This window comes from Melanotaenia boesemani, chromosome 14 (genome assembly GCF_017639745.1).
Source record: "Melanotaenia boesemani isolate fMelBoe1 chromosome 14, fMelBoe1.pri, whole genome shotgun sequence".
Taxonomy (NCBI): Eukaryota; Metazoa; Chordata; class Actinopteri; order Atheriniformes; family Melanotaeniidae; genus Melanotaenia; species Melanotaenia boesemani.
The window spans coordinates 33312831-33325664 of NC_055695.1; the positions used below are offsets into that span (position 1 = coordinate 33312831).

The 12834-nt window shown below is 40.8% G+C and overlaps 1 protein-coding gene across 3 annotated transcripts in view; it reads left to right on the forward strand.

Annotated features, from left to right (window-relative positions):
- si:ch211-51h4.2 overlaps window positions 1-12834 on the forward strand; it is a 153495-nt gene that overhangs the window by 10514 nt on the left and 130147 nt on the right. For 2 of the 3 annotated variants that reach the window (XM_042007008.1, XM_042007009.1), the window contains exons 2-5: window positions 3357-3398; window positions 5001-5074; window positions 5163-5231; window positions 6723-6822. The exons of the other annotated variant lie outside the window; for it this stretch is intronic. In XM_042007008.1, coding sequence (XP_041862942.1) covers window positions 3357-3398; window positions 5001-5074; window positions 5163-5231; window positions 6723-6822 — 285 coding nt within the window. The remainder of the gene's footprint in view (window positions 1-3356; window positions 3399-5000; window positions 5075-5162; window positions 5232-6722; window positions 6823-12834) is intronic. 3 annotated transcript variants of the gene reach the window in all.

A 12834-nucleotide genomic window follows, 5' to 3' on the forward strand; every position in this document is an offset into this window, starting at 1 on the left:
GATAGGTAATGTTTTTAGCACACTGAAGCTAGCTTTGCTAAATGTCAGATCTTTGGCTGGAAAAACATTTTTAGTCAATTATTTTATTACAAAGCACAAGCTTAATTTCTTGTTTTTAACAGAAAGAGACAGAGAAAGTGATGCTAGATCACATCAGAAAGGTGGAGGAGTGGCTGTTAGTGGCAGGTATTTTCTAAAAACTTTGCCTCATTTGAATATGTGTCTCTCCAGATGACCTCCTCCTCTCCTGTGTTCCTTGACACATACAGACCACCTGAACACTGTACAACTTTTTTGATGACTTTACTGAACTGCTGTCAGTAATCTGTGTTGACTCTGACTGTGTAGTGATTGTTGGTCATTCCAACATGAAAACCCGGAGGACAGAGGGACCAAAGAACTGTTGTGTTCTTGGTCTTTTCCCATCTTTGGTCTAACTCAGCATGTGGAACAGAGGACCCTGTCTGGATCTGGTCATCTCTAAAGGTCTAAATATTTCCAAGGTTGTGGTGATGGATGTTGCTCTGTCTGATCATTCCTGTGTTTTCTTTAAAATGCAAAACATAAACCATACAGAGGTTATCACGAAACGGTACACTGGTGAAAATACCACTGAAATGTTTCTACCAGCTTTCTCTCCATCATCCCTCCCCTGGCCTTCAGCTGAGGAGCTTGTGGATCATTTCAGTGGTAAAATTACAGAATTATTGATGTCACTGCTCCCACCAAGGTGAAAGTGATCGCTGCCAAAAAGAGAGCTCCATGGAAAAATACCACACTGGTAAAAACCAGAAAAAACAGAATGTGGAAAAGCTGAACGCAGGTGGCAGAAAACAAAGCTGATGGTTTATTATGAGATCTTCAAAGAGAGACTAAGGATTTATAATCTGGAGCTGAGAAGTGCAAGACCATCTTTCTTTTCTGACATCATTCATAAGAACAGCAACAATGCTCGTGCCTTGTTTATTACTGTTGACAGGCTAACTAATCCTCCTGGGTCAGTAACCCCAGAACTTCTATCCAACCGGGCCTGGAATGAGTTTGCTTCTTTCTTTACTGACTAAATCCAGAAAACCAGGCAGTTAGTCAGTGCTTCCGTGCCAGGGGGAGGACATATGTCCCTGTGTCCACTCAGAGACATGAACACCATGACACACTGTTCTCTAATCAGTCCTAAATACCTGGATGAGATCATCGGCCATCTGAAAACCACCACTTGCTGTCTTGATGTCCTGCCAACCGGGTTTTTAGGAATGTTTCAGGATGCATGGCCTTACATATCTTCCAGGTTGTAAACACGTCTCTGCTTTCAGGCGTCTTTCCTCAGACCCTAAAAACAGCCGTCATCAAGCCACTACTGTAAAAGAAAAACCTGGACTCGTCCCTCATGAGCAGCTACAGGCCGATATCAAACCTCCTTTTCTTAGTCAGAGTCTAGAAAAAGCCGTCTTCCAGCAGCTACACAACTTCCTGACACTAAACTGTTCTGATGTCTACCAGTCAGGTTTTCGGCCACACCATAGCACTGAACACACGGAACATTTCAGTCCTGGTACTGCTGGATCTCGGTGCTGCATTTGACACAGTCGACCAGAACATCTCTCTAGACCGGCTGGAAAACTGGGTCGGACTTTCTGGCACTGCAGTTAATTGGTTTGAGTCGAATTTAAAAGACAGGGACTACTTTGTGTCTATAGGTAACTATAAATCTGAGCGAACCAAAATAACCTGTGGAGTTCCCCGAGGCTCCATCCTGGGGCCACTGCTGTTCAACATCTACCTGCTGCCACTCGCTCACATTATGGAAACAACTTAACATGTTACCACAATTATGCTGATGACACACACATCTACATAACCATCTCACCAGGAGACTACAGTCCGATCCAGACTCTGATCAACTGCATGGATCAAATTAAAGACTGGATGTGCCAGAACTTCCTTCAGTTAAATGAAGACTAAACTGAAATAATAGTTTTTGGAGCCAAAGAAGAAGAAGAAGATCCTAGAACTCCAGTCCTCAGATCTGTACACTGGCTTCCTGTCTGCAAAAGAATTGACTTCAAAATCCTGCTTTTAGTTTACAAAGACCTGAATGGTTTCAGACCAAAATTCAGGATCTCATGAAAAGATTACTGAGGCACTCAAGAAGGTAGAAAATTAAAACCCTTTATTATCTCATGGCTAATCTATTAAAAAACATATCAACGCCAACGCGTTTCAGCCTAAGGGGCCTTCATCAGGACAAGTGGCAAAATGTTTGTCTGGCAGCTTAATTCATGTATAAACAGGCAATCACCAGCAGCTGCTCTGTGTGGGCAGGTAGACGCTCACATGGTACCCATGACCTGCCAATGACAATCACAGTCAGATTCTTTAAAAAACAGGTAAACATAGCATAATATGACAAGATTTAACAGATATGTAAAATATACATCAATAATCATACGCATATCTACTAAAAAATAAATAGATATTGTTCATTACTTCTTCAAGGAACCACAGATTAATCAGTTACATTACAAGACCTTTACAAAAAAGGAGAAAAATCCTTTAGATTAGCCATGAGATAATAAAGGGTTTTTATTTTCTATCTTCTTGACTGCCTCAGTAATCTTTTCATGAGTTCAACTTGATCCCATAACTGAAAAGCACCAGAGGAATACCATCTTTTACACCCAAGCAGCACTCCAGGCACTTTTCTTTTTTCTACATTCAGGATCTTCTGGTTGGTTATGAAGCAAGCAGATCCCTCAGGTGATCAGGGTCAGGTCTACTTTCTGTTCCCAGAGTGAGAACTAAACGTGGAGAGGAAGCGTTCAGCTTTTATGCTCCTCACCTGTGGAACAAAGTCCCAGAAAACTGCAGGTCTGCTGACTCAGCAGTTTTAAATCAGGATTAAAAACGTTTTTATTTGTTTCCTTTTATCAGAACAAATGTTAATTCCCCACTCTGGAACTATATTTAGTATTTTTGTATATATTGTATATGTATATTTTTTGTATATTTTAGGTCTTTTAATCTATTTTTCCTGTTTTTATTTAATTTCTTTTAAAATTTGTTTCTAATACACTTGCTTCTTGCACTCTGTGATGCTTTAATGTTTTATGTAAAGCACTTTGAATTGCCGTGTACATGAAATCTGCTAAAGAAATACATTTGCCTTGCCTTGCCTAGTTTGGATTGTGGCAGTGCACATGGTCACATGAGACTGTGACTTTAGAGGTACCACCCATATTAATGAATCTAAACAGCTGTTTAACCTGCCCTTCACTCTATTTGTTTAGGTATGTTTTCAGTATTTATGCTTGTAAAAGTAATTTTGAAGAGAATTTTTCAACACTTTGTCTTCCCAGATTTTTTGACCATTGCAACCATACTGGGAACTGGAATCTTAGGTAAGTACTAACATCCTTTTACCTGTGAAGCATGGACTAAGAGTAACTTTCAACTATCAGATTGGGAGTACAGTACAGTCTGTATACACAGTCAGAATAAAAGAAGGAAAGTTATAGTTTGCATAAGACATTACAATGAGATAAATTATTAAATTATTATAATTGAATTTCCCTTTGGGATTAATAAAGTATTTTTCATTCATTCATTCATTAGCATTTCCCAACAGGGGCATTCAGAGACTGTTGGGGTGGGGGGGTGGCAACGTGGCAAAGTGAACTTTTTTGAGCTATTGCCAAGCGTTGCATAATAATTTCTATTAACATTGTTCTAGTTTAATTTTCATGATAGAATAACCAACACTAGACCTGATATTCAGGGAGCTCGTTTAGCTACGTTCACAATGCAGCAAATCAGACTTTTATCTCCGCATATGACCATGATCGATTTTGACAAGTCAGTGCCTGTCCACTTTCATACGGGGTCCTAAATCAGATCCATATCTGATGTTTTTCTGTGACCTCAGTCGTAAACAATGAACCAAACTATTTTATATCATCATATTTTTTCTGGTCTGGTTCCACAACAACTTTAGAATTGATGCACACAGTTGACGTTTGCATCCATGTTTGCCTCTGTAAACACAGCATGCTACATGTGACGTCTTCTTCTGTGCATGACGGTCTCTTCAGGGTCGTACGCGGTTCACACTGGAGTCTGATGGAGGTCACATTTAATTCTAATGTCAACAATCATGCAAAAAAAAACAAAAAAATCAGACCTCAGCAAAAAATGGGAATGGAGTGTTAAGATTTACAGAGTGAATGAAACGTTAACCTACATTTTAATGGTGGGGGGCAGTCGGGGCCTGGATGATGGACGGGGGGCAATAATACCTCAGATAAACAACATGTGTGGTTGCTGCTCTGATGGTAATAGAACCACTAACCAAAAAACAAGTACATTCATTTAAAGTACAAAAAACATTCATTTCTATCAGTTTGAATCAGTTTTACATCAACAGCACCACAAAGAGCCAGAAATGTGGAGTAAAATAAAATGTGAGTCACACACTCCAACAAAAAAATGAATTTATTCAAGTTTGACTGAACTGAGTTGTAGATGCACAAGTGAAGAAATTAATTAAACTAATATGATGGTAAAACGATGGTGATCTATGTGCCTTTTTATTAGTTGTCCTCTTTGAAATATCACTTCCCTTGGAGCATAATTAAAGCTCCGTCCATATCCTGGCAGAGCAAGTTTAAACGTGGTTTATGAAGTGTGGTTAACAGCAGACGGATTTCTGTTGAGACTGAGATTACATGGGACATTACATTTAACTGCTTTGTTTTCAGCAGGCTTTTTGTGTAGCTTCTCAAAGGTGGAGAACCTCTGGCTTAATTCTTGTTAAGCCACTTAACTCTCATATTGAAATCAGCCCCATCTATTAAATTTTATGGAAGTTTGAGCCAGTGTGGAGGAGAGAGAAGGATGACTGACGGGCAGGTGGATCATAAAAAGTCTGACATTGTCTGGTACATTTTCACATCCACTGAGGTGAAAATCAAATTCTGAGACTTTTGACTTTTTTCTAATCCAAGGTCTTCCGGTAACGATAGCACATGCAGGTCTGGTGCCTTTCCTGGCCTCCTTCCTCGTCGGCTTCTTCGTTCAGGTAGTCTTACAGTCCCTCATTTAGCTGCTGACCACAGCCAGGCAAAGAACAGAAAAATAATCCCATGTTCCCTCTGACTTTTTTTCAGGCCATACTTATCTACCTTTTTGTGGAACTTCTTCAGAAATGTCAGGTGGTCGAGCTGGAATCTCTAAAGGTCAGTTGGGGGATCAGAACCAGTACAGTCCATGCATTTTTTATTTTTGACTCCATTTATGACACAGTAAGCAGACTCGACATGAGCTGCGTTCAGGACCAACACCAGACACCAGATAGAAAGAAGCCCGTTTTTAGTTTGTGTGAAGGTCACAGCAGATGTACGCTAAACAATAGCTCTTTATCATTTCACGTCAATTCAGCTTTATTTATACATCACTAGTTCACAACAAAGTCATCCCACCTGTTCTCCTGGGCTTTTCCACATTTTGCTTGTGTTTTTATATTTTAACCTGTCATATTGTTTAATGTTAGGATTGATTTTGTTCTCTGTGCTTTTGCTCTTCTGTACAGCACTCTGGTCCACTGTGGCTGTTTTAAAGTGCTTTATAAATAAAGTTGGATTGGACTGAATAATTAATAATTATTCAATCCAATTCGTTTTAGTCTAATTATAATCCACTTAAAATGCATCCTTATATTATTATCATTACAATTAATAATAACTGTCTAACATACCAGGCAGTGAACCCATCAGCATGTCAGTGATCAGACACGTCGTCATGTATTCTTCATTAATACCGGAACTGACGTGTTGACCGTTCTCACTTTGTTCACCTGTAAAGGTTTATGACCGCATTTTTCATCAAGGTGATGCAGAAAATTAGCCTTAAAGCCCATTTCTGCTCCCTTATGTACATAAATAGCGACGTCTGTTTCAAACGTTGTCATGCGTGCCATGGTTGTTAAGTCACTTCCTCCACCAGGGGGCAGCACTGAGTACAGCGTTCACTCCTGACGTCAGTTTCAGACACGTTCAGCAGCAGTAATGCGTCGCTATGAAGTTGTTTCCAACACTCGCACATCCTTTCTTCAAAAGCTCACGCAATTCCTACAGTTGTTGTCATCTTCTTCATTCTTCTTCTTCTCTTTTGTTCCCTTCCTGATCCTCTTCTTCTTCTCTGTTTTTTTCCCCTCGCTGGTCGCTAGCAGCGATTCTGCTCAGCACTGCCCCCACCATATCTGTCAAGCGATGGATAGCTAAGCTCCCTGAAAACGGACCAAATTACGTGGGTAACCGACGCAGAAGACGGACGAAACCGTCCATCCGTCCGCGTGTCCGTCCGCGTGTCCATCTGCGTGTCCGTCTGTCTGCATTTCTGCAGTCCAACATAAATGGGCCTTTATGCTGCACTCCCACTTCCTGTTAGCGTCTGCAAGATGACATGGCAACACACAGACTCAGAAATAATAGCAGCTTCACTCTCAGAGACATTAAAGTTGTTAAAGATGTGAACAATGGCTCATTTTCAGGACCCTGAAACAAACACTGCTAACTAGATTCCAGTCGTTTTACTGGTTTAGGGAATGCTTGTGTTTTTTGTATCTGCTGTCAAAAGGTGATATTTTGTTAAATGTATTGATCATGTTGCTTAATATTTTATAAGAGTTGTGAACTGAGAGCTGTAAGATAATTTCTGATGATTCTTAGACGGGTGTTGCAGAGTGTATAGTGATGGATCAGGTGAGTGTAGAGAATCCAGCCCTCACAGAGGAAGAGGAAGAGGATGAGGCTGAAAATGCAGAAGCAGGTAAGAATTTTATTTTCCAAGATAATAATTCACTTTAAATGCATTTATGATTGTGATTCGTTAAAGCAGGGATCTCCAACCTTTTATCGTCTGTGAGCTACTTTTACTCTGTGAAAGCAGAGCAGAGCTACTCATGTAACACTTACATTCACGTTGCTAATTTCCATAAGAACAACTGAATACCCATAATCTCTCTCTCTCTCTCTCCCTCTCCCTCTCTCTCTCTCTCTCTATATATATATATATATATATAATGCATTCAAAAATGTTCACATGAAACATATATTGTGTAACTTAAATTCACAAGCATGTGCACTTTACATTTGCTGTATTTCAATACTTCTAAAGTAGTGAAAAGGAACATTCCTGTATAAAAACTCCCCAAAACTTTTATTCACTAGCCTGCTGTACTCTTGAATATTTTAAAACATTTTCAACAATGCAAGAATTCTACAAGTGAACACTCAGAAAAAAACGGAAATTCACCAGCTTGAGGATGCTGTATTTCTGTATGAATGAATAAAAAAATTCACGTCAGAACATTACATTTACACACAGTACAGCGTTGTGCACATAAATACACCGTCATCTTCTGCGTGGGTTCAGCCAGAGAGCTGTATGCATGCTGGATGGAGTCATTTAAATGCTCATCTATCAGTCTGTTTCTGTACTTTGATTTTATGGCATTCATGTCAGAAAAGGCGGATTCACACAGATATGTCGACCTGAACATTGCACTTATTTTTAGAGCAGCTTGGTAAAGATGCTCTCTGGCTCTACTGAGCTCCAGAAAGGCTGAGAATGCTGCTGGGATTTCAGCTGGACATTATTTTGGAGGTTTAAACCCTCCATCTCCACTGGATCAACACTGAAACGTTCAGCCATCTGTCCTGACAACCCGCTGATATCCACATCCAGGAAAACATTGGCAATAAATGTCACACAGAGCTCCAGTTTCTTAGAGAATCTACCTGAAAACTGCCCCAGCTTGGACAGCAGATCACAATACCCGTGTACCTTCAACACCATCCAGCATCTTTGCAACTGTTGAAGTCTTTTGTTTTTGATTTGCTGGATGTTAAGTTTTACACTGAATACATTTACAGCACTGATCAATACGCTTAGCCTTGCAACTGCTGGTTCATCAGCCAGGAAGGACAGATCCAGCAGCCACTCAGCAGCACTTAGTAATGTGGAATCCTCTCCCTCATTTCCATGAAGGCATCGGTGTCACCAAGCAAGGAAAGAACTGACTGACTTCAGAAGACTCTTATTTTGTAGAAAAGTCATGAAAAGCCATCTGTATGCAAACAGCCAGCAGTGCTGTCACTGGACTTGTCACGCCGGAGCGAAAACCAGGAGCACCTGTTCAGCTGTCTCTCCGCATCCACGGACAGTGCACACACCCTCCATGCCGCGGTATCGGCACCAGGTTGACACTGGCAATAGCAGACAGAAGCTCCGTTTCATTCATAGTCCTGGATTAAAGATTCTGCCACCCAGAAGTCACAGCTTCTTTAATGACGCCGCCATCAGCGAAGGCCTTCAGATGTGATGCCTCGGTTGATGCGCCGGCCTTCTTTAACAGAGATGGTTGCTTTTCTTTTGCAGTGCAGTTTTCAGCTCTTTTAACTTCTCTATACGGAGGTTGCTTCCCACTGGAAAGTCCCGAGAAAAGTTGCTGTGAACTTTGGTGGAATTCGTTCGACATTACATTTTTTACCAACTGCCAGACCACCGCTACAGATCAGACACACACGTTTGTTGTTCACACTTGTGAAACAGAAATCCGTTTCCCACTCTTTGTGGAAATAATAAGTTTTTTGCCTCTTACTGGCATGACTGAACTCGGCAGCGGCCATTTCTGCCTACCTGACCTGGTCTGCCTGAGCCTCCTCCCTCCCCAGCCCCGTTCACATCACACCAGCACAGCACAGATGTTTGATGGGCAACTAGTTGACAAAATATTTGTTTCATTTTCAAAGGGATCAAGAATATTTTTACCAGTTTTTCCTAAGTGACCAATTTAATCTGTGTTGTATTATTAGTAGTATTGAAGAGCCACTGGAAAGGGCGTCGTGAGCTACCAGCAGCTTGCGAGCGACATGTTGGAGACCCCTGGGTTAGAGACTCACCTGAAGCACTGGTTTTTGTTGAAGGGACCTTTAAGTTGCTGCTGTCTGCATTTTTACTGCGGTCTCTGAACGATGGGAAAATAATAGCCATGTGGAAGTGTATCAGATTATGCTGATTTATTTTTAAGTAACTGGTTTTACATTTTCTGCTCACTTTTGTCCTTAAGTCCAGTCTGTGTATTTTTGGGCATTTTGTTTTTTCGCACAGTCTGGTAGTCCTAGCTCAGCTTTTGGAGCAGAAACCTCTGAAATAATCCAGGGATCTGCAACCCTGGTTCTCGATGGATACTGTCCTGCAGATTTTAGATGTTTTCCTGTGTCAACACACCTGATTCATAGTAATGGGTCGTCATGCAAAACCTAACAACAAGCTGTTGGATCCCTTAAATTTAAACCAGGTGATTTGGAGCAGGAAAGATCTTAAAACCTGCAGCACAGCGGCTCTCAAGGACCAGAGTTTGAGATCCCTACTTGAATCAAAAGTCAGCTCACTGAGGTTGTGCAACCTTACAAATACCTGTCTGACTGTCATTGATCAGAAATTCAACTTTGCAGCCAGCTGTAAAAAAGGTCAACAGCTCACCCTTTCATATTGACAGAACAATGAGCATGTGCGTTCTGGATGTAATATAATCAATTTGTCTTTTTCTGTGGCGTCATGGTCTGGTCACACATCCTTAAAGGAGGAAAGCCTCAAACCTAGTAGTTATATGTTCTTTCTTGACACATCTGTGAGTAACTGCTTTTACCAGCAGTAGTGTTAATTTTGTTATCGAAAACTAAATGAAAATATTTCCATCAACACACATTTTTCACCGGATGAAAACTAGACTAGAAGAGACTAAAACCTCCATTAATAAACAATAACTGAGACAAAATCAGAATGCATGTTCGTGGACTAATACAGTAAAGACAAGATGAAAATGTAGTTCACTAAATAAAAACTAGGTTAAAATCTATGGTCATTTTAGTTCACGAACAAAGACGGGACAAAAATCCTCTCTCCTCCTCCTCCTCGGCTCTTCCACCACTCACACAGTGACACCCCCTCGGTGTTGCCAGCTTAGTGACTTTGTCGGTTTATTTAGCGAGTTTTCAGACCCCTCTAGCAAGTTGTTTTTTTTTTTTTGTTTGTTTTTTTTTCACAAAAGCGACTAGCAACAAATCTAGTGACTTTTTCTGGTAGTATTGGAGACTTTTGGAGACTGACGTGAATGCACATAGTTTAGTCTTTTCAATGTAGAGTCAGTGCTGCACAGACCCCTCCCCCGTCCAAAAGCAAAAGAAGAGGCTTGGTCCTAGCAGCAGCACGCAGCTCTCAGCTGCAGTTAGCCACTTGTTGATATTGTGTGTGGCTGGCTAACTTACATTAGCTTCTTAGCATCTAGCGACCATAGACACTTGTTGATATTGTGTGTGAAGTTGAATTTATGCTAACTTAGATTTGGTGACATAAAATGCTGTCCTGTTTGTTTTCAGGTTACCATCACAAGGACATTTGAATTGGCATCAACATTAATATAAATAAATGCATGCAAACATAAAAATACCTGCAATTATTTCTGCATAAAATAGGATAGTTATGTTTTAAATATGAGTTTTAAATGGATTGTTAAATGTAGTTTAACAATGTTAATGTTCTACTAACTACTAACTAACAATGTATTATACTACTAACAATGTTCTACTACCTACTAACAATGTTCAATATTATCTGCTGACAACAAAGTATAAGGGTAAAATGAGTGTCTTGACTAAAACTAGACGAAAATGTTGACAGTTTTGTTGACTAAAACTAGACAAATAAAATTATGTTTTCTTGGACTAAAATAAAGACTAAAATGCTCGACTTATAGTCGACTAAAACTTGATTGAATAAAAATGGGATGAGGTTGACTAAATGTGATAAAAACTAATAAGCACGATTGAAACTGGACTAAAACTGAGACTAATTTTAAAAATGGCTGATAAATTAACACTAACCAGCAGCCCTGTAAACCAGACCATTATTGCAGAAAGATTCTTCCACTCCCATCCCTTCACTGGGATGTCATGCTGTTACGTAGCCGACTCATCCATCGCTGTCCAGCTTAAACTCCGCCTACCAGGTAAAGGTATGGTTGCTGTGGGAACACATCAGAGATCAGGGTTTGCCAAGCCACACTGTCCTGTCCCCAACCTAAACCCAGACCTACACCTCAGCCTAAACCTCAATCTAAACCTAAACCTGAACCTCAACCTGATCAGGCTGCAGAAAAGTACATATTTACTTTCCAAGGTTAAATATCTGCTGCCCTTCTTTCTGTTTCCATCATCCTCATTACAAACCTCATTCTGAGCTTGTAGGCTCTCTTTTTATACTTACATGCACTCAAGCATGACTATTTTCTCTTTTGGAGATAAAACAAAGCATGTTTCACGTCAGTAACTTTGACCTTATTTCCTGTCAGCTGATCACACTCCTGTGCTGCTTTAGATTTAAACCTTCATATGTAGTATGTACCTTCACATTCACCAGCATCAAACTCTGGAGTGACTCCAGTCTGTCAGTTTCCGGCTCTGTCATGTCTGTGCTCATCAGGCTGATTCAGCCCACCTGCCTTTTCCGGGCCTCTCCCTCTCTGCCAGATTATCAGCAGCTTCTCGTCAAGTTGCCGACCTCTTCACGTCCCTGGATTACTCTTCCGGCCTTGCCCACGACGGATCCCTCTTGCCTTTTTGGATTTCTGGATACAGACCCACGCTTTGTTTCTGGACCCCTGACCCTCGCCTATTGTCGGTGATAAGTACCTCACCTGCATCCCAGTGTTCTGACCATTTACCTGCCTTTTGACCTCGTCACCAGATTCTAGTATCGTCGTTTACAATAAACCATTTTTTGTAATACTGTTCCTGTGTGTGGCTGAGTTTCCAGGTCCTCACAGTTACCCATCACACAACCTAATGACGACCCACTGGGACTGGAGTCTACGCTGCAGATCAGAAGTCAGAGCCTCGCAGTCTTTTTCCATCAGCAGAAATGAAAAGGAAACGCGGAACAACAGACTGTGTGACTGTACTTTTAATGGCGTTAAGTCACCGGTTTTGCCTTTGAAGTGGATTATGCGTTAAATTGTTTATTCACACATCGTGCATAAAGAGGCTGTGAAAAGAAAGCGGTGCATTACACATATTCCACAAACACAACAGAACTTCACTTCACTTTTATCTTTTTCCTGTTGCAGGATAATTGGCTTGTTTTCCAAACTTTCCTCCCTTTGTTTAGCTTCCTCTAACCCACCATAAAACTGAGCATGTTGTGTATCAGCCTTCACAACAGTCAGCTTGACATGAGTGCAGATGCTAGTTGTAGCTGTGGTTGCAAAAAGCAGAAAAGAAACACTTTGACCTGAGAGATTTTAACTTCTTGTTTGGTTCAGGGCTGGCCATCTGTGGACATTAAAGCCAGTGTTTAGTGTTGACAGAGGGTTCTGCACCATCATGTGCAGAACCATTGGGGCTAGGACCTTTCTTGTTTTGGGATTTTATCTTTTCTTTTACACTTGACAGGTGAGCAGGAGATGAGTTTATGGTTGGTTGGCTTGTGTTTCTGTAACATCAGACATCCTTAAATCCAACACACTTTCTTACACATTTCAGCTTGACTGAGCCTCGGAGTTCGCACTCAGACAAGAGACGGAAACACACGGTGGTTAAATTCTCTATACAGTGGAGCGTAAACCCACCACAGCTCATTTTATCTCACTTTGCTCCTCCTCACTTCCATGCACCAAATTTAGCACATTTCATATCAAGGGACAGTTTGAAAGTATTTTATGCCAGACTTGTGCTGTAGTAAGTAATGTTCATTGTATTCCATGACATGGATCTGACCATG